Below are 23,363 nucleotides of genomic sequence, written 5' to 3' on the forward strand. Positions count from 1 at the left end.
GCCAAAAAGGAAGGGGAACAATAAATGAAATTGGAGAGAGTAATATTTTAACTATTTTTTCAAATATAATATATAAATATTAAAATTTTATTAAAATTCTTTATTTACCTTTGACCCAGCGGGTCGACCCGTTAGGGTCGAATTTCAACCTTGAAATAACGGGTCATTTCGAATTAGGGTCAAACGGGCTACCGGGTCTAAATTTTCGGGTCTTGACCCTGGAAAAACGGATCAGAATTTGACAGGCTTAGTTGTGTAACTAGTGAACAAGCCCATTTTGCTATTTTTAGAATAGATCAAAGTACGCAGTAATTGTTTTGAATGTGGTACCAAAATAACGAGAGAGCAGAAAAAAGGAAATATTACAGTACACGAGACAGAAATAACTCGTTACAGGAGACAATATGGCCCAAGACAATCAAGAAATTTAAACTGCTCTGAATTCGAGAATCACTAATAATTTTCGAAGTGTAAACCCGAGCTGTACATCGTCATACATCTGGAAGATTACATTTTTTTTTACTCTGTATATGTTAACTACTCTAAAAGTAACTAGAATTTCCGAGCAGTAGCTCAAGCATGTCATTAGGGTTTAAAAGTGTCGTGCCACCTACTACAAGTTCTATATCTGGCCTCCCACTTTCCGATAACGCCTCAAAAGCCTCGCGCACCTGTTAACAAGTGAAGAACGTCAACAGAAGCTCTAAAAACCGTACCTCCAAAATTTCTCAATGGGACAGACAAAATCCCTATCACCAATTTAGATCGACAACTATGTCCCTTCCATGAAGAATACAATACAAGCAAGATCATCATGAGCAAAGACATGACATCATCAATGTGGCACAGCAGCAACAACATCAGAGCCTTAATCCCAAAATGACTTGGGGTCGGCTGACATGAATCAATGTGGCACAGCAACAGGCAATTTGACTATGTAGCGTCAGATACTCAGAGAGTCAGAGCTGTTGATAAGACCTTACTATGGTAAACGCGTGTGTTATGTCACTTAGATTCTTCATATTACCTTGCGTACCTTTGTCCAACACTCAACACTAGGCACTTGGAGCATTCAATCTATTTTCCACAAAATACCCAAGTCTAACATATGGTCACAAACTCGTGTTGGATAGTTCTAATCAAGTCACAAACATAGATACTGGGATGACGAAGATGGTGCACCACTAGCATGAAACAAAGCCACAAGTAAATCAAGACATAATAAAATGCAGAAAGAAACTCGAATACAATACAAAACATCAAATGAAATACTGAAAAAACACAAACCTCTATGCCGTTGGTGCCTCCAATAACAAAAACAAAGATGACATTATGGTCTGCAAGGCTAGGTTTTGTCTGCAGAGATCAGGAAGTGAACTTAATTTCAAAAAATCAGGTTTTATTTTATTCTATTGATTTAAGACCAGTAAAAAACTAACCTGCCCAAGGCCAAATCTACCAAATCCACTTTTGAAAAGCCTCCCCACAGCTGAAGAGTGATGCTCTAATCCAGGTATGTCATTTTTGCCCAATGCTCGAACTAACAGTTTGTATAGTAGACCTTTACTTTCCAAAGACTCACCACCAAATCCAAATTCCGACGAAAAAGGTCCATCCCTCAAAGGCGCATTTTTCATCTTTAAACCAGAAAACTTGTACAAGAATTTAAAGAGGTTATCAACCCTATCACGCAATTCCAACTTAAGCTGCACGTCGTTATATCCTTCATCTTTGTTTGTAGGATCATCAACATCTTCATCACCCCAGTTACCCCATTGATCATCATCAAAATCGTCGATATTTAACTCTTTTGCTGGCTCTTTCTCTTTCAAACTAATCTTGCTTCTGTATGTTTCAAGTTCTTTGGTAAGATCCTTGACAAAATTGAGGTTTGCTAATCCTGGGTTCTCAAAAATTGCATCAACAATGGCTTCCTTCATTAGTTGTTCTTCCTGCCAAGAGAAAGGGCTCGTAGATCCTGTTGTCGGAAAATTTTCACCCGCCAATATATACCCAATTACTGTCAGAAGCAAAGCATCTCGAAAAGAAATCAATCCTTGAGATGACTTTGATATGCCATCATGGGACCCGGTTAAGATACTTTTGTTAATCAAATCACCTATCTGAGCAGCCAAACTTTGACTTGTGTCCCCAGCAGACACGTGCAACATTTTTTCGGCGCTGATAAACGCATCCCATTTGTCACAATGTACTTCATCTAGAGCAGCTAGTGTGGCAGCAGCCAACTGGATAATGCCTTTATTTTTCAGAAGAGAAGAGTCGGTTGAAGCCAGGGCATTTATCATATTTTCCAACTCTGACTTCGAGGCAGAACCCGAGCGAGATTTCACGTTCACAGAGATATTCCCCTTCCGAAGGGCTTCTTGGAGCCACTTCTTAACCAGTACAGCCCCTTCCTTCATACCCCTGTCTAATATGGCTTCTAAATAGGGGGTACCACGGAAATTTTCTGTGGCTACAAAGGACCCATCAAGCAATTGTTTTACAGAATTACAAGACGTATCATCTTGAATTCTTGAGCTAAGGTTAATCAAATCCTTGATCTTTGAATCAGGACTACTGGAATTCCATCCACAAAGTGCAGCTTCCATGCCTTCAAGGAGTCGAAAATTATCAGCTCTGGAGTCTTTGTTGATAATGTTATCAAGTGGTATGCGGACATCAAGAGGTGCACGTTGTATGAGAGTAGAACCTGGCTTTGCCTGGGCGTGAGAGTTTCTTGCATGTGTGGATATAGGTGATCTGTCTTTACGGGGCAAAGCAGAAAATACACGGTCGAAGAAGGAATCACCATGACGACTAGGAGTCAAAAGATCCAGAGTGCGATCAATCAACAGCAAGCCAGCTGATCTTCTACGACGGCCTACATCATAGAGACTTGACATGTCTGTCATCATCCTTCCAACTGCTTTTGATAGGTCCCCAAACGAAAATATTTCCAATTTTAGATCCATCTATACAAGAAGAATACAAAATGAAAGCATTAAAATGTGCGAGGTATCAGGGATCTAATTTGCTCAGACGTCTTTAACACAGATGCTAACCAGCTAATAACCCCAAACATTAATATCAAACGCTTATATCATCCAATATAATGACGTCATGTTTATAAACGGATAAATAAATGATGGACATACACCAAATACTACAAATTCAGCATAAGATTGCGTTTCAATCCAAATTAATCTAATACAATAATGCCCTATCATGACTAACTTCATTGGAGGAGGCAGGAACCCAATTTTTTATGTGATGCGATAGTCTCTTGCTATTACTCCCTTCAACCATAATTAGCTCTACAAACAATAGTGCTTCATGCACAAACAGCTCTCAACAACCAAAATGGATTCAGATTATAATCAATTTGGTTTAAAAAAAAAGGGTTTTAGCATGCGCCTATGAATTTATAAGACCAAAAGGGGAAACGATGGCTTGGCATAGAACTGTTTGGGATGGGATAGTCCAGCTAAAACATGATTTTATGGCCTCCTTAGCCATTCAAGATGCTCTACCCACAGTTGAGAGTCTAAGGAACAGAGGGACATCGCTGGTGGATGTTTGCTGCTTATGTAGTTATGTTTCAAGGACGCTGAAACAATTCCCCACCTTTTAGTGCAGCTAGTCCAATGAAGTATAAGCACACATTTGCAAATGGACAGGACCAAGTATAAAGAGGAATTCCCTAATGGCAGTCATAAGGTGGTTGTCTCATTGCCATAGAGGTCAGCATACAATCATAAGAAATAGAAGACTCTTCCAGGATTTGAAGAGAAGACCTGAGGATATCAATAAAACTACTATGTTTCAAATTTGTGTCAGGGTCTTGTATAAGGAGGGTGATGAGGGAACTCTATTAGCAGCTATTGGCTGTTAGTTTTTACTCTATTGGATTTACTTCGAAGAATCAAAGAGCATACTACAAATTGCACTAGTAATTACCTTATTGATGAGTTATCTGATCTGTTCAAAAAAAATTATAATAGAAGACATAAATAAAAAAAACATAGCTAACTACAGGTATTATGATCTAAAGAATAAAAAATGGTTTAAATGCTCAACCTAATAACACGACTATCAAACTAAAATAGTCAATCATTCAACTTCAAACATATCAGGTCAACAAATTTGAATAAACTCAGCAAATCAAAGAACAAATGTAAAGCACAAACTTATAGAAGCTCTGACAACAAAGACGTGCATTACCTTAGAGGTCAGATAGTAGAGAAAATGGGCAGTAAGGGTTGCCCCAGGGACCTCTTCACCATCAGAAGTAATTCCTGTGCTCATTGGTGGCAATCCAGGGCTGAGTGAGTCCTCATGTTCGGATGACAAGCTAGCTTGTGCAACTGACCCTCCTGAAGGTAAGACAAAGAATTTTGGTGACAGAGGACAAAATATCATGGGGAAGTGCTGTACAGAGACAGCCAATTTTTTTTCTCTCCCCTTAGAATTTTCATCATAGGCTCCTCTTGCAGTCGGGCTAGTAACAGTTTGAGAAATATCCTTCTCATCAAATGTAGCCCATCCTTCATCTTCTGTGCCCAATTTTTCTGTTAAGTTCTTTTCATCTGACTGTTCAGACTTTGTCTCACTCTTATTCACAAGCTCTTCATAATCTTGAATTAATAAGGATTCATACTCCCGAAATGCATCTGGGCCCAGCGGTGAATCAGGGTATGTTGAGTGTCCTATCTGAGAAAAATTTGATCACCATATTGTGTACACAAGTACGTCAGTTTAATGATAAATCTCACAGCATTCGTTGTGTTCTAGAATAATTCAAATTATTGCTAACATGAAAATTTGACAATCTTTTGTCAACATGGAAGAGCACTTCATCATATAACTATGCATGTCAAACAGATGCATGTCAATTCATTCTTTGGTTTATTTAGAACCATTAGGATGTAGAATGTTTGCTGAGAATGCCTTCAACAGGATGCATAGGGCTTAGGCATCTAAAGAACATAAATGGTGCTTCCTATTGAAGTCCATCCAAAGCCAAAAGATATCACACTAAGGACACACCAAAAACTCTCAGAGAAATGGTTAAACATTATGTGAAGCATATTATAGCTAGCTATAAGCTGAAGTTTATGTTACTCGGAAACGGTACAAGTAACCGACACAGATTCTTGCCAAGTGTCAGACATCGCTACTTTGTGAAGCAAACAAAACTCATGTTTCTGGCTTAAAACCATGTTACTTCGGCACTTCATGTAGCCACCACTCGCATTTTCTATAAGACTCGCGACTGACATGACACACAGCACGTGTCCGACAAGCCGAAATTAGACATGCCGCTGACAGTAGGCAAATTTAATCAGATTGAGTTTCAACAGAGACAATCAGAAAAAGGCAAAAAGGAAAAGGTAAGATGACTTGATAAAAAACACTTTGAAGAAGAATCAAGAGAAAAGTGACCTAAGGGAAGCAAGCACCTAGTTAAAACAAAAGAGGATGATTAAATTTCCTCTTCTTTTTTATTTATAGCATGGAGCCTTGAGTTTACATAGTTTACAAAATGAGTCTTGTTCGTCTCTAATAATTGGTCAAGAACTTATTTGACTGTTTCAGCGAGTCATGTTGGGTGCAAATTTTGACATAAGCGAATAATATGGTTGTAATGTTAAAAAAAAATTGACGCGGGAGTGAGTGAAAAAACGTGAAATGTTAGTGGGAGTAATCGATAATTGACTCTTTTTTAAAATAGAGTATCACAGAGTCAACACCATGTCGCATCTGGCACCGTATCCATGAATCTGAGTAACATAGGGTTAGAATGAAGAGTCCAAGTGTCAAAGACAAGTGCCGGACATGAAAAGCTAAGGGGCTCAAACAGTATCTTAATCATGAAAATATTGATGACAGCCATTGACATTGACATTTACCTGATATGTAATATGCTGTCTCAAAGAAACATCGCTTTTGAATATGGCATCAAACATAAATATTGACATCGCAATTAACCGATTTGAATTTGCCTACTCTGATGAAGGGCATTTTGTAAATATGATGTCATTAATAAGTGTTAACTTACATGGTATAGAAAGGTTCAATTATTTTTAGGCAAACCAAAATAAAAATGATAATTAAGCTAGAACTAAGGGAGTACAATGTAAAAATAAAGCTGAAGAGCCTTTGTACCTTGTGCAGCAGAGTGTAAAAAGAAAAGAGAGAGACAGAGGGAGGGTCTACTATCAACTTCAGCATTGTGTAAAGGGAGGAGCTGAAAAAGATAAGTAACATAGTATTTGTTCTTAATTTCCAAAATTAAGTAGGTTTAGCTTTTAATGTTGCTCTGACTACGAACGCAGAAACGTTTTTGGCCTCTCCCTCAAATTATTTTGAAACAAAGGCCTAGTGAAATCTTGGATTGAAGCTCCACACAACTTTCCATGTTAATTTCATGGTTCCAATTATATCTCTCGAGTCCTGACAAATTAAACAGATCTCAATCTAATCCCTCCATCTACTAGCAAATCACCAAAAAACTTGTATTAACAATCCTGTTTATTTACCCCTGAATTAGATTTCATTAATGAGACCTAAATATGTGTCCCAACCTCGAAACACTTACAGTGAATTAGAAAAGGAGCTCGTACGAAGAATTGGACACATAAAAGCATGCTACTAGCAACACAGTATCAGTAACAAAACAACTAACTGTCCGAAACGCTTTGGTCTTTGGGGATAGTAACAGAAGGAGAAAACGAACAAAGAAAGATCACCAATTGAGATACCAGTAATCTATTGGAAACTAGGGAGAGAGTGTCTCATAAAGGACAAGGAAAGCACCTCTGAAATAGAAGTAAAAATGCTGCAACATTGAACACTAGGGTGCACACTCAGGCAGCGTAATGTGTAACGATGTGTGTCACTTAGCAGGGACGATGTCATGACCACAACTTTCTTCGCAGGGTCTGCAGTTCCATTCCAATCAGCAACCTAGTTTGAAAAAAAAAAAATACTCATAAGAAAAACAATATCTCCAGTCAATCAAACAGAATAAACTAGGGCTTTGTAAAAGAAGCTAAACTTTCTTTGGGAGTTTGATGCTAAAGCTTTACATGGTCAAAAATAAATTTCAAATTTTAAGGTAAAATTTATTCGAAGAAACAATGGGGAGGCATCTGCATCCATGCGCACTCCTAAGGTCTGCCTCTACATTGTATTAAAGGTCATATTTACGATTTAGTTCTAGAATATCATTATTACCTTTGACTTTAAAAAATTATACATAGTGACCCTACATATCCTTCCCATCTTAACTAGCAGTTGTATAAGTTCACTTATTTCTTTTACTAAATGTAGAAAGGTGCATATTATATTGGGATGGACCAAAAAGGAAATGGTGACAATATAAATGTGATGGAGGGAGTAACAATATAAAGACTATAAACATAAAATTTCCCAGGGATTTACAATGGATTAATATCCAATCATATATATTTCAAGTCATATCAGCAAAAAGGGGATGCACATTTAGCTATTATTGAGCAAAAAACTCCGAAGAAATAATCCCAAGGTAAGTGAATACAAGATCCTGTGTTCCACCAAAAGTGACATTGTGCCGTTCATGTAACAGAAAAACAACTCCAATTAGTCATACAGATTGTTCAAATGTGAGAAAATATAAAAAAGGAAGTACTATACATAAGTGAGTTCCCATGTACAGCAACAATATGAAGTTTCCACCTTTAAACAAATGCCAAGATTTGGTATGTCTGGGAACCTTGAATTGGAATTGAATTCCGTAATTGAGATATTTCAAGTGTTTGGAAACCCCTAAAATTTGGAATTGGAATTGACTCAATTTCTTATCAATTCCAAGCTAGTTAAAATTTGGGGTTCTCAAATACCTACCATATGGTAGTCATTTCAATTCCATCACTTCTTACGTTTTATTTTGTGACGCAAATTTCATCAAAATATTTTTATTTATGATATTTTTTCCGATTGTAAATATTTCCCGAGACAATATTTAATTTTTTTCAAATATAAAACATACAATGACCTTGACCCATATCCGTATCGCCCAAGTTCAATTCCAATTCCAATTCCAATTCCAATTCCAATTCCATGGGTTTCCCAAACGCAATTTTGGAATTGGATTTGGAATTGAATTCAAACATTTGAATTTCTACAATTGAAATCATGAAAATGAAATCAATTCCGTGTTTCCAAACACTGCCTTAAGGAAAACTGAAAATCCAGAGAGCAATCCGTCCAACAAACAGTGGACAGCTTGTTCAATAAAAGCATTACTGCAAAGAAAGTTATAAGAATTTTGAGTTCTCACGGTGTCAAGAGGAGACAAATTCTCCAAGCAGCAAACAGCACGAGCTCCATGTTCCAAGAACAAAGAAAATGCACCAAGCGATTGAAAGCTCTCAGTGCATCCAGAATCTAAGTAAATAGTAGCCCCCACAAGATACTCTGATATCTACAAATAATTGACGAAAAGTCAAACTCAAATAATTAAGAACAATGCACTTCAAAATACAAGAAGTGATTATTAACAAGAGTAATGCAGAATTTACAGCTAGAGAGAATCACATTAAGTGATTAAGGGTATTTGACTGATGTAACGGATGGAACTGCTCTCAGCTTGACGTAATTTCATTATGAGAGACAATAAGAGGAGTAGTTTGGATTTGGCCATTAGGAGGGAAATTTAAGGAATGGGATTTGAAGGGATGCAACTTCCCTCTTCCACACTCGGTTCGTTTTGCCCTGCCCTGCCCTTTCCACCTCTCCCTCCTATTTTTGTATCTAAACAGTAAACACACCCTTACAAAGTACAAGTGACAGGACATGATTTACTACCACTGGAGGTATTTTGATACCTAATACTACTATACATCATTGATAGAGTAGAAAAGAATGGCTTTGCATTTTAGGGCTACATACTATACATCAACCCCTAAATCCTTAGCTGCATCCATATCCTTCAATTCGGACATATGCTAACGGTTTATCTTAAAGTGCAACAATTGGTCATTAACAAAGACTATGAATGGTTTACTTAGATAGTGAGCAAGCAAATTCAACAGTAAAAACAACTGGAAATGAAGAAAGTTGAGCATAGATCAGAGAATTGGGGATGACCTGATGAATGGCATCGATAGCGGACTTTGTAACATCAACTACAGACATGATTATTATAACCTCACATAATAAATAATAATTTCCTGCAGCAACAGTTTAACATCAAGCATCAGCAGCTAAACGACTTTAACTTGATGCGTTTAATTTCAACAACTATCATCACATCACACCGTATTAATCAAATCTGATTAATGTGAAATAAAAACAAATAGAGATTTCTCTAATTAATTGATATACATGCTATGAAATTAAAGTTAACATTTGATTTAATTAGAGACACCAAGATTGATTTGTACCTTAACTCAACATTATTTCATCGGATCGGATTATCGGACACGACAGAGGATCATACATTCGCACAAGCACAAAGCCGCAAACTATTAAATCCACACCTAGTCTTGCTATATACGGTCTATTACTATAAACTGGTCAAATACAATGTGATGATATTTTTTGCCCTCATCACCCCACTGCTTGTTTGTACTATTAGGAAAGTGGTATTGTATTTGACCCGTATATAATGAGAATTTGTGTTAAATCCAAGTGTTTCAAACTTTATTACTACTAGACCTCACAAAATTTATCTAATTGGAATGACCTAGCCTGAATCACCCGACTTAAATTCAGTCCACACCTGAATTTGAAACCCAAATTGATCCAATCATATTTAACCCAACCTAAATATTTATTATCACATACTAGACTATTAGTAGTTATCCCTAAGTAACTTAATAATAACTCACCCGAAATTGACCCTGGTGTAATGGTTCTCAGGAAGAAGGATCATCGGTTGAAGATCAATTATACTAGCTTAAGAAATATTACAAGATTGATGTAATGAATTCTTATACCTAAGGATTACGACATAAATAATGAGAGATTAGTGAGAGAAAATGTACTGAATATTTCTAAATGAATACAAAAATGAATGCGTTGGACTTTTTTTTGTTTTTAGTAAGTAACTAACTCTAACAGCTTCAACTTGCTGACATGCGGTAACACTCACTCCTTAACCAACCAAGGTAGAGAGGATGTTACTATCTCGGTTTCCCGATGCGGTGTTTTAAAACTCCAATTAAAGAACAACTTAAATAAATAACAAGTTGAGTGATTTACAAATGAATAATTGAATAATAAATGTAAACTATAACATGTACAACTCGACTACTATCTAACTCATCCAACTATGTAGCTTGACTCCAAGCCCAAAGCGCGTCCCGTCTCCCACGTGACACTAAATCAACTTGTACTCAACCTGCTCCTCATATAATCGGAAATATCATATAGATTAACACAGGCCAGCCCGAAAATAGGTGACAATTTACACAGACACACAACACGTCAGTTTCAATAAATAAACATAAGACACAACATGATAGATAAATATGCAACATGCCAAAATTGTCTATGATATGAATGAAACATTATTATACAATCACCACGTCGGTACCGGGACACGTCCAGACGTACCCACAACCGTCGGTGTCTGGGACACGTCGTAATACCTCGCATTTTATAAGACCGTACTCGACCGAGTAGATAGACCACTCGACCGATTGGAGCCCACTCGACCGAGTGGAGGACCGAGTGAAACTTGGGAAGTGCCTGAAAGTTTCTGAAACAGGGTCACTCGACCGAGTGGAGATTCACTAGATCGAGTTGACCGGGCACTCGACCGAGTGACCTATTGTTGTCCAGTTTTTACGTGAGAATGGTTGGTGGTGTGTCGCTTTCGAACCTTATCCTTTTCATATTTTCCCCACCTAAAATCACTCTCAACTTAATAGCTACCACTCTCTAAACACTCACAAACAACCACAAAATTTATCCTCTAAAAATCTAGTCTCCATATTGAAAAGTTCTTGCCATTCTTTCCTCTAGTTCATCCACTAGCTTTGTAACTCGATTTTCACTTTTATTTCCTTAATCTTTTCTTAGTAAACCTTAATTTTCCTAGTATATTATCTCATAATTTATTAGGGTTATGGTAATTAAGATGGGTAATTAAGAGAATTAATTAGTATGGATTAATTAGTATGTTTATTATAATGGATTATGTTAATGAATGTAGTAATTAATTTGTGTAGGAACCTTCATTGAGGAGAATTTCTAGGCCTTAGCTTGAGGCTTTGTGAGGATAAGCTTGAGGTAGAGTTTTCCCTACTTAGCTTTACTAATATGGATATTTAATTATGCATTTATTGTCATTAATTACACTTATCTCATGGTAGTTGCATTATAACATGTTTCTTGGTGATTAGGGTTTGTGACATGATATTGTCTTGTGTTAATTATGCATATGGTGAAGGGAGTAAGCATGGTTAAATGTCATATAAATGGTTAGAATGCATTATAATATGTTAGGAAGCAATTACATTAAAAGAGGTGAATCAATGAAGGATTGAGCATTTTAACATATTATGCCTTGTGTGATTAAATGGTTGTTCTTGTTGGAAATTAATTGTGTTGGTATATTAATTGGTGTTGGAGGATTGTCAAGTATACTTGGTTGTTGTAGTCGAGACGGAAGGCGATTGGAAAACCGTCTTCCGCTTGAGTCACCTCTTGGAGCTTCTCACTCCAATGGAGGGTGTGCACATTTAGTACTTGAGTTTTGGAGGGACTCGTGTGGTTGAGACATGATGTCTGGCAGAGGTCTCGAGCCGCTCTTAGGCCCGGTACCACAGACGTGTTCTGAGTGCCTAGTGTTGGTATGTGGTGTCATGGGCGTGTCCCTTGCACCGGTGATGTGGAGGTGAGAACTTGAAGGATGATCTTATGCATTTTACACATATGTTGGAATCATGGTTGGTTGTCTTAGCATTTATCATATGATCATTTAGTCCTTCTTAGTAGCATTTATTGAGCATTTGTATTATTAAGCTAACATTTAGGTTTCAAAATATTTGTGGTGAACCATATAGTGATTTCTGCCCATATGGGGAGCAATGTCTGACAGGTAGCATGCATATACGTGGTTGGAGGCTTTTGGGAGCGGTCTCGCTTTTTAGATTGTCGACACATTAACTTGTCTAGTTTTTGACTCTACGACTCGTTTCTATTCTTATGGTTGTACTTATTGGGAGTGCTTGGTGCCTCCTCTAAACTTGTAGTTGTATCTTTTGACTTAGCCACTTATCTATTTCATGTTGTTATTAAATAAGTATTGCTTTAAAGTATTCTACTTCGTTTGTTCGCACTACAAACTTGAGAAACCAAGTTTTGTGACACTATCATTCGTTGGGGTTGCCTTGAGGAAGGATCCCGACTTATGGGGGTGTTACACACGCCCACGACACCAATCTCACAAACAGGTACTCGGAACATGTCTGTGGTACCGAGCCCGATAGCGACTCGGATCCCCTGCCAGACGTCGTGCCTCAACTACACGATTCCCTCCATAACTCAAGTCATTAATGTGCATGCACATCCCACTTGGAGTGGGAAGCTTCAAGAGGCGACCCAAGCGTGAGACGGTTTCCCAACCGCCTCACGTCTCCTCAACAACAAGTAACCAACCATAAACCGTCATGTCCTCCCGTATGCATGCATGACAGATACAATAAACAATATGTCAATTATCGACTCATCATGATGCAAGGTCCCAAATACGATATGAATATAAATTCTCACTATTCACGACAAACATATTATAATGCAATGACCACTCAAAAACGACTCATATGACCATTCAAATATATTGAAACCGAGTAGGATTAACCTACCTTTTAGCATACTCCATAAGCAATCCAATTAATAATATTCTTCCACAAAATCGGCACCTAAATAAATACAATAAATTCGCATAATTACTAACTAATCTAATTAAATTATAATGCGTAAAAAATTGGACAAAACCCGTCCTAAAAAATACCCAACACACCCATGAACACACGGTTTGAACCGCGTTGGACATCCCCCCAAAACAGCCCCAATTAACACCCTTTCACCACGGCCAACCACCATAAACTACCACCGCCGTGCACCACTTTCACTCCAGCCAGCCACCAACCATGTCAACCACCTTCTCATTTTATAATTCCGTCTTATAACATAATTCGTAAAAACAATATAAATATAATTTTATAAAATACATTTTTCTCATTTACCGTTGACTGGCTTTTGACTAAGGTACTAATATATAGGGTATTAGAGTCTTCCCCCCTAAAATGAACTTTGTCCCCGAAGTTCGCCTCATCTCCTTTTTCTGGCACTTTCATAGGATCCACTATCGACTCTCAAACACTCCCTTACCGTCACCGCTATCTCTCGTACCTTACAAGGTCAACCATGTTCTCGCCACTATTAACACTCTCCCATTGTCCGATATGTTTCGCCTCAACACTCTTATACTCTTACTTAATTTTGAATTCTGAAAAATATTTTTTGGATATTTTGGTTGTAACAACCCCGGATTTAACAATACAAATAAGCTAGATAAATATTGAATTTTATATTAATAAAAGTCCATTTTGGCGGAAACACCATGACGATAAATCCAGGTGCTACCAAAATAGATACAGTAATAGTTAACTACGCATACAACTACTCTCGGGAATGAAAACCCGTCCAAAATAAAACTACAAGGTTCGATTACTAAACATCATAATTATTATTTATTATCTATCTCTCTCTAACCCATCCATGACCAAGAAGCACATCAACCTGAAAAAAAATTATCAACAACCACCGTCACTGCGTGGGGAGTAACTAGGAGTCCTCCCAGCCATGACTTAAGAAAAATCAGGCAATAGTTATGAGCAAATACTAAGAGACAACATATAATCCATTTAAAATATGAAAACATAAGAACTTCATAGTAATTAAATATCAAAGTACATAATCACCAATAAGTGAGTAATAACAAGCCATAAAAGTGATACCACGTGATTATTTAAAATGTGTCACCAACTTACAAATTTCATGTTACTTACATGATGATATGAAATACTATGAAAAATGTGGTCATAATGAAAATAAATAAAACCAATTTACCTGAATGACATATGAAATGAGAAATGAAAATATATGAGTGATATAAACGTCTAAACCTTGGACCATAAATACATAGAATAACACGAGACAAGAACGAGCACCGTCTAGGCCCAATAACCTGAAACCCTAAACCTTGGTGTCAATAACCTGACACCAAAATAACCCTACGACGGGACACATAACCGTGAACCCATGTCTAAGACTGGCCAGACTCTCGAGGGACATAATGTCTAGTTAAGGCGTATATGTGCGAACCCTTAACCAATCAAGGCGTAAAAGTGCGGACCCTTGACCCCCAAACGACATATCCATAGACTCATAAGAGTATCCAAAAAGGACGGTCAACCCATAGCAGGCCAATAACCTGAAACCATGCCAGGGTACTAAGTAGGCCGGCCAATAACCTGAAACCTACCCAGTTTGGTATTGCTCTTCTCAAGTAGACCAATAACCTGAAATCTACTCGATATCTTATACTCTAGCTAAACCATATATAAAATGGAACAAAGTCCAAGAGATAACAAATGTGCACCATGAATAACCTCATGTTAACATGCCAAAATGCCCATAACTGAGCGATAAATAATATCAAATGAAATTCAATAATGGTCATTAAAGTTAGAGTATAAGTTCAACTTTTCCAATACAAACAAGAGACACTCATGTCAATATGGAATTTACGAAAGGCGATATCACAAAAAGCCTATACATGACATTTAGCATTGTAGAAGTAACAATCAGTTCTTAACACATACATTATTGTAATCTCACATTATAAATATCGTTATGGAGAATATATTCACAAGACATGATAACATCAAATATGTTATTACTTATTTCCTTAACAAACATTTATTAAATCCGTTAATTAAACACCTATTAATTCTAAACAATTAAACAAAAGTTATATTCTACCCATGCAAAATTACTAGACATTTTAGGGAGATATGAATTCAATAAAAACAGTACCTAATAAATTATTTAACCTCATTTCATATATTTAACTTAAAATAGCATTTAATAGGCGATTTCACGCATAAATAAAGAAATAACTAGGTTTGTGACCCGTGAAATTCACAGGTTTATCTGTTTTAGTTTTGATATTTTTATCCTATTGTTAATATTTGTTCGAGCAATTAGTTGTTGATCCATTTAAAAATATAGAGTCTTGAAATACATAGAAATCTATAAAATATAATTAAAAGGCTACCCTAAAATGACAAATAAATGCCACCTAGACAAAGTTACGTAGGATCCAAAAAGCCACCTAGATTAAAATTTTATGTGACGTGGCATATTTAAATGTGATGTTGCATATTTTTAATGTGACATGGCGAATTAATGTGTCATGGATTATCAATTTATTATTACATGACATTAATTTAAATCATTTATCTATAAATTAATTTAATTCACTTATATCTATAATATTAAAGGATATTATCATTATTCTTAAATTAATTTTGTATATTAAATATATTGTCTTCCAAAATTTATATAATCCTTACAAATTTACATCAAATTTCATAATTTATAATTAATATTGACATTTTAATTGAAATTTTTGTAATAAAACATGTTAATAAATTTCATAATTTATAATTAAAATTGTTTTTTTTATAATAAAACATATAAAGAATTAATTAAACCTCTTCATATTACTAAACACTCACCATTATTAACATTTTCCTATTTAATTCATTGTTTTTAAAATTTTTGTAATAAAACCTGTTAATAAATTAATTAAACCTCTTCATATTACTGATTATCCACCATTATTAACATTTTCCTTTTTAATTTTTTTTTAATTAAACATGATTTAATTCACTTATATTTATAATATTAAAGAATATTATCATTATTCTTAAATTAATTTTGTATATTAAATATATTGTCTTCCAAAATTTATATAACCCTTACAAATTTACATCAAATTTTATAATTTATAATTAATATTGACATTTTAATTGAAATTTTTGTAATAAAAATGTTAATAAATTTTATAATTTATAATTAAAATTGAAATTTAATTGAAATTTTTGTAATAAAACATATTAAGGAATTAATTAAACCTCTTCATATTACTAAACACTCACCATTATTAACATTTTCCTATTTAATTCATTGTTTTTAAATTTTTTGTAATAAAACCTGTTAATAAATTAATTAAACCTCTTCATATTACTGATTATCCACCATTATTAACATTTTCCTATTTTTTTTTTAATTAAACATGGTAATAAATTGATTAAAACTCTTCATAATACTTAACACACACCAAATTAATTAAAAGTTTTTCCTATTTAATTAATTTTTGTAATATAATATGTTAATAATTTTATTAAAACTCCTTATATTACTCAACACCCATAATTTTCATTAATATTTTGTCCTATTTAATTCATCTCTTGAGGTGCTCGGCAGCCAATTATCTAATTTAATAATACCACAAAATAAATTAAAATATGGGAATTTATGGTTGTATAATGACTATAAAAGTTATAATACCTATAATAGTTTCTATTCACTTTATTTATTTAAAATATGCCCATTTGTCATGAGTTTCTAAGTTGTGAATTGTACTTTATGGTTTAATTTATTTATTTGACTATATTGATTATATTGAGTATATTGAGTATTATTGTCGAGTATTATTGTTGAGTATTGTTGTTGTTGTTGTTGTTGTTGTTGTTGTTGTTGTTGTTGTTGTTGTTGTTGTTGTTGTTGTTGTTGTTGTTGTTGTTGTTGTTGTTGTTGTTGTTGTTGTTGTTGTTGTTGTTGTTGTTGTTGTGTCTAATAAAGTATATTTTAATTTGTTATGTTGTTGGTTTTATGAATCGTTTGCTTTATATTTGAATTCATGTTTTCCACTTGGTTTAATTTAAGTGAGTTACATGTGACAATGTTTTGATTCGTTTGTCAAGTTTTTGCCAGGGTTATGTTTTATCTTTTGGTCAATATATTTTTTATATAACTTTAAAGCACCATGAAATATATGTGAATGCAAATAAGGCAAACCATCACGTGTGTAATCTGAAGAGGGAAGAAATACAAAAGGCACAAAACTGAGGTAAAATTAAAGGTAAAAAAATCATAAGGTAGAAACTGATAAGTAATGGATGATTGTTGATCTCAAAATAGAAGTCTTATAATATTTTTTTTAATTTGTTATTAAACGTATATTGTGGTGTAATTTTACTATTATACTTTTCCGATCAACCTATTTGAATTTGTATTTTTGTATTCACGAGTATAATCATCTCTAACATATATTTTTCTTTTTCATTTTATATGAACTATTATCAAGACATGTAATAAAATGAAGCGAAAGTGAACCTTCGGGTAAATATTAAATAGTATGATTTCTAAATTCTACTTCGTATGTTTTTAAGTTTATGTGTTTTTTTTTTGTCAAAACAGGAATAATACATAAAACTTACTTTCATAATTTTCTAGAAACAAAAAACCTACTCTCATAATTAATGATAAATAAATAAGTACAAATAATTGAATGAAAAATCTTTAAAATTTCACAATTTACTTTTTGAACCATTATGACTAATTAATCATTTTAATTATGTTATTTCCTCTTCCAATTTAAGTTTTCTCCAACTCCCACCTTTTGATTGTTTTTCTATAAAATTTACTTTACTTTTTAAAGTGGTTTATGCTTTTTTAACCATTATAAGATGATCATTGATCTCAAAATGGAGATCTTATAATATTTCTTTAAATTTGTTATTAAGCGTATATTGTTGTGTAATTTTACTATTATGCTTTCACGATCAACATATTTGAATTTGTATTTTTGTATTCATGAAATAGTAATAAGGAACTTAAAAAAATTTATGAACCTTTTGGAATTCGAATTTAGGGAATATAGTTTTTTAGATTATTGAGCTATTGAAATGAAAATTTAATTCGTAATACATGGAGTAGATACCGACCATAGCATTGAATCGTATCTAATATTTTTCTATTGATATAATAAATGTTTTTCAGATGTAAATAATATTTGAATCATGCGCGTGGTGATAAGACTTCAAAGATATTTCTATGAGAGGGTTGATGAAGAGGTCTGAAAATAATTTGGAGATGACTATACTGAGGTATTGAGTTTACAACCTTATAAGGCGTTATTGAAGATTTTTCCGTACAGAATTTATTATATACGGATGGTTTCAACTTTTAATATTTAAAAAACTCACTTTATTATATTGCGGAGTAAAACACACGTATATATAATGAGTCGACTTTGTCATTGCTCCGTTGTCAAGTTTCTCAAAATTAGTAGCTACCACATTGTCACTTGCCGGATTCGATTTACAAAATTAAACCAAAGTTGTCAAAGAAACAAGGTATTAACTAACTAATTTCTATGTATTTCAAGACTGTATATTTTTAAATGGATCAACAACTAATTGCTCGAATAAATATTAACAATACAATAAAAATATCAAAACTAAAACAAATAAACCCGTGAATTTCACGGGTCACAAACCTAGTTAGTTAGTTAATACCTTATTTCTTTGACAACTTTTTTTTTTTTTAAATCAAATCCTGCAAATGACAATGTGGTAGCTACTAATTTTGAGAAACTTGACAACGGAGCAATGACAAAGATGACTCATTATATATACGTGTGTTTTACTCCGCAATATAATAAAGTGAGTTTTTTTAAATATTAAGAGTTGAAACCATCCGTATATAATAAATTCCGTATGGAAAAATCTTCAATGATGCCTTATAAGGTTGTAAACTCAGTACCTCAGTATAGTCATCTCCAAATTATTTCCAGACCTCTCCATCAACCCTCCCATAGAAATATCTTTGAAGTCTTATCACCACGCGCATGATTCAAATATTATTTACATCTGAAAAACATTTATTATATCAATAGAAAAATATTAGATACGATTCAACAGTATGGTCGGTATCTACTCCATGTATTACGAATTAAATTTTCATTTCAATTTCTCAATTATCTAAAAAACTATATTCCCTAAATTCGAATTCCAAAAGGTTCAAATATTTTTTTAAGTTCCTTATTACTATTTCAAGAATTTGATCTATCTCTTCTTATACTTATGTCCACGATCCTATATAAAAATAAAAATAGTATTAAAGACTATAAAATAATCTATTCCGGTTTTGAAAAAAAAAAATAAACTTAAAAATATACGGATTAGAATTTAGAAATCATACTATTTAATATTTATCTGAAGGTTCACTTTCATTTCCTTTTAGTACATGCCTTGATAATAATTCATATGAAATAAAAAAGAAAAAAATATGTTAGAGTATTATACTCATGAATACAAAAATACAAATTCAAATAGGTTGATCGGGAAAGTATAATAGTAAAATTACACAACAATATACGCTTAATAACAAATTTAAAAAAATATTATAATATCTCCATTTTGAGATCAACGATCATCTTATAATGGTTAAAAAAGCATAAACCACTTAAAAAAGTAAAGTAAATTTTATATAAAAACAATCAAAAGGTGGGAGTTAGAGAAAAATTAAATTGGAAGAGGAAATGACATAATTAAAAAATGATTAATTATTGTCTTGATGGTTCAAAAAGTAAATTGTGAAATTTTAAAGATTTTTCATTCAATTATTTGTACTTATTTATTTACCATTAATTATGAGAGTATAGTTTTTTTTTTAGGAAATTATGAGAGTAAGTTTTATGTATTATTCCTGTTTTGACAAAAAAAACACATAAACTTTAAAACATACGAAGTAGAATTTAGAAATCATACTTTTAATATTTACCCGAAGGTTCACTTTCGCTTCCTTTTATTACATGCCTTGATAATAGTTCATATAAATGAAAAAGAAAAATATATGTTAGAGATGATTATGCTCGTGAATACAAAAATACAAATTCAAATAGGTTGACCAAGAAAGTATAAAAGTAAAATTACACATGTGGACACGGGGGGCCCACGGGGTCGTTTGGGAAAACAAGCGTTTGCATTTGTGGAGTTGCCACCAATTTATTGTGGAAAATTGGAAACCGTTCGAATACTTCGTGTCATGTCAAGACACAAAGTAATGACATAGACACTAAGAACTCGTTACCCTTAGAATTCTATGTCTAGAATGACTCTCGTGGATGCCAATGAACACGGATGTTCACAGAGATCTGGAGTAAGGGGTGAGGGTACGTATTAGGAAGCTCTTTTGATCGAACACCTAATCCCGCCCGCCTCGATAGCGGCCTCTACTAATTATTAGGGAAAATCATCTATACTTGATATGTTGTCGATTATATGCATGCAATGCAACAAACAACGTTTTAATCCTAACATGTGAGAATTAACTACGTCGGTGAACATGTAATTTAACACTCAATGGGTCGAAGTAGAAATTAAGGTTGATTACATGTGGAGGCAAACAAACGATAATAAAGAGTATAATAAATGAAATACGATAATTAAATTACAATAATTACAATGATTTGATGATGATTTGCGTCGAAAATACATTTAAAACGAATATTTTGAGAAAAGAAAAGGGAAATAATTAAGGTTAGAAAACGAACAGATTAGTAGTGATAATACGAGTAATAGTTGATTAATACGTAAGATAATGAACTAGGTCAAAATAGAAGCGGAAGTTCAGAGGCAGAACTCAACCCGGAACAGGCGCAGCAGAGCTGCGTCCCTTGGAAGAGGCGCAATGGTCACTGCGTCTGTTCCTGAGGTGAGTTCTGGCTGTGAAGCCGGAACTGCATATCGTTAATGTTCGTTGGTAATTTAATGATCGATTATTGATATTTGACTCGGATGGAAGTGATTTATCAGATTATTTACATATGAATGGGTCATAAAAGCAATAAAGAACGGACTCAAACTAATTAACAATTACAAATGAATTAATTACTAATTACAAATTTTGGTTAATATGAATTAATTAGATTTGTTAATACGATTTGATTAAGGTTATTTACACAAATTAAATTAGACTAGGTGAAAATATACAAAAGATAAATTTCAGAGACTTGATATGGATGAATCGAATCTCTAAAATCCGGATTTGATTTTAATGACGAAAACCCGCAAATATGGATTATTAGGGATTTAAGTCGGAAATTAAAAGTGATAAATTACCAATTATTATACGAATGAATAATGAAGAAAGATAAGGAAACAGAATAAAAAAGGACGAATCAACGAAGAACAAAGGATGAAGAAGAAGAAGAGCACAAACAGCGGCAACCTCAGGAAGAAGCGCAACGGGTACTGCGACTCTTCGAAGAGGCGCAGCTGTTGCTGCGTTTCTTCTCGACGTCTGATCTCTGTTAATCCGAAAAAAGGGTTTAATAAAAGGTTTTATAAATCGGGTTTAAATATGTTTTCGACGTAAATGTTACAATAATTTATACAATAAAAAGGTACAATAATAAAACACGGGATTTACACCCCCATACTTACATGTTTGACGAAACGAGATTGACTAAGTTAACGATTAGTGATTGCTCGACTCGAATGTACGACGAAAGTGCCCTCTTAAGAGGAATTAAACTAAATTGATTAAGTTGATTAAGTGGAGTTGGTCAAATTGGTCGGTCATGCAAAACGAGGCTGGTACTCATAAGGATCCGAGCTTACGTGGTCGAAAGTTCAAGCACATAGACGCCAATAAGCAAGAGCACGGTCTTAGAATGAAAAGGGAGAAGAGAAGGGCGGACACTCGCGTGAGAAATATGAGGAACGAAGGCCCCTATTTATACTAATCATACGGAGGAAGTAGGGTTTCGGTAAAACTTTGGAAATAAGTCTCGAAAAGATCTTAAAATACGCAGAAAGAAGCTGGGGAAGAGGCGCAGCAACCACTGCGGCTCTTGGAAGAGGCGCGGCAGGTGCTGCGTCCTTTCCCCAGGAGTTTCCTCCTGCGGAAGAAAGATTTTTCGTGTTTCTGTTTATGGAATTGCGGTAGATCTCAACTTCCTTATTGTTTAAAATATAATTTCGGGATATATTTTGCCAAAAGATTAAAAAATTGAAATATGGAATAGAAATATCCGGAACATTCTAGAACATGCTGACTCGGCATTTTGATGGTTTATTAGAAAATAAAGACGGTTTTTGAACCGGACTCCAAATGAACTCTAATTACTGTCAAAACGACCGTAACGGCGCGTAGATGACGACCAAGGGGTAGACACAAGTATTTGAGCTATCACATGACGATAAACTTATGAATTGTCATAAATCGCTCCGTGTACTAAACATGCGGCCCAATCATCACCGGGTGGCTTGCGGGAGGTGCAGAAATGAGGTATCTACAGAGCCCTCACTTTGACTGAGGCTTGGACAAGGCGAAAGTCAATGTATATCCATCAGGTCAATCGAAGATTACAACCTGACGACTATGGCGACGCGAGGCGGCTCAAGGGGTATGAGCCAAGGACCTGTCATCGGGAACATTTTAGAGTCTGTCGACTATCGGGGAGGGTTGTTTAAAGTCTATTAGACTACGTAAGGAAGCTCGCCAGCCATAAGAAGAGATCATACCTGAGACTTCTTTCTTTGAGGGAAAATAAAACATAATATCGAAGGACAGCAGGACGTCGGTAGAAACTGTTGGGTGGAAATCTGCTTGCGTCGGTCTCAAGCGAACTCCGGCAAAACTTGAGGTTGAAGCTGCTTGCGTCGGTCTCAAGTGAACTCCATGTATCGAGAAGAACAATCGGCTGTCATGAACTCTCGCTGGGAAAATAATTGAGGTGTGTCGAAACACCGTCAAAGAAAATCCGCTCGTTGTTGCAAGCGAAGTCTTGATAAAGTACTGTGACAATTCACAGTCTACTCGGAAGTACGGGTCCGAACGAGGAATAAATATCGAATGGACCAAATATACGATATATGGTGTTGGAGAAGAGGCGCACCAAAGATGGGCCCACAAATAACGAACTTATAACGAACTTTTGAAAATCGAATTGGAGGGAAGCTGAGGAAGAGGCGCAGCAAGAGCTGCAACTTTTGGAAGAGGCGCAGCATCTGCTGCGTCCTTTCCTGGGTTCGTCCCTGTCTGAGTAAAAACTCGATAGAACCCGTGTTTATTTCATAATAACAAAACACAAAATCCTCAAATCTCTCTCAAATTCCGATGATATTCCGCCAAAATTTGATCAAAATCTTGCATTAATTATGACTAATTGAGGTATGTGTCTTATTCTTGCATTAACATCCATATTTTGCTTGATTTGAGTCGAC

At 34.6% G+C, this 23,363-nt stretch overlaps 1 protein-coding gene across 1 annotated transcript; it reads right to left on the minus strand.

Annotated features, from left to right (window-relative positions):
• Nucleotides 1-405: 405 nt before the first annotated feature.
• Nucleotides 406-9,654, minus strand: LOC141599828 (sec1 family domain-containing protein MIP3). The gene is made up of 8 exons (XM_074419952.1): nt 9,429-9,654; nt 9,133-9,215; nt 8,324-8,467; nt 6,820-6,969; nt 4,225-4,713; nt 1,440-2,975; nt 1,288-1,356; nt 406-671 (listed from the first exon to the last, which is right to left on the minus strand). Exons 2-8 carry the CDS (start codon nt 9,178-9,180, stop codon nt 543-545), a joined length of 2,565 nt encoding a protein of 854 aa, XP_074276053.1. The 5' UTR covers nt 9,181-9,215; nt 9,429-9,654; the 3' UTR covers nt 406-542.
• Between the last annotated feature and the right edge of the window lie 13,709 nt (nt 9,655-23,363).

The sequence above is a fragment of the Silene latifolia genome, chromosome 9 (genome assembly GCF_048544455.1).
Source record: "Silene latifolia isolate original U9 population chromosome 9, ASM4854445v1, whole genome shotgun sequence".
NCBI classification, from domain to species: Eukaryota; Viridiplantae; Streptophyta; class Magnoliopsida; order Caryophyllales; family Caryophyllaceae; genus Silene; species Silene latifolia.

Excerpts from the sequence above, each read along its gene's own strand:
- LOC141599828 (XM_074419952.1), bottom strand. The coding sequence starts at position 9,180 with ATGTCTGTAGTTGATGTTACAAAGTCCGCTATCGATGCCATTCATCAG. Across the intron at positions 4,714-6,819 it reads TTTTTACTTCTATTTCAGAG|ATAGGACACTCAACATACCC; the intron begins GTGCTTTCCTTG and ends AATTTTTCTCAG. Across the intron at positions 2,976-4,224 it reads TCTACTATCTGACCTCTAAG|ATGGATCTAAAATTGGAAAT; the intron begins GTAATGCACGTC and ends CTTCTTGTATAG.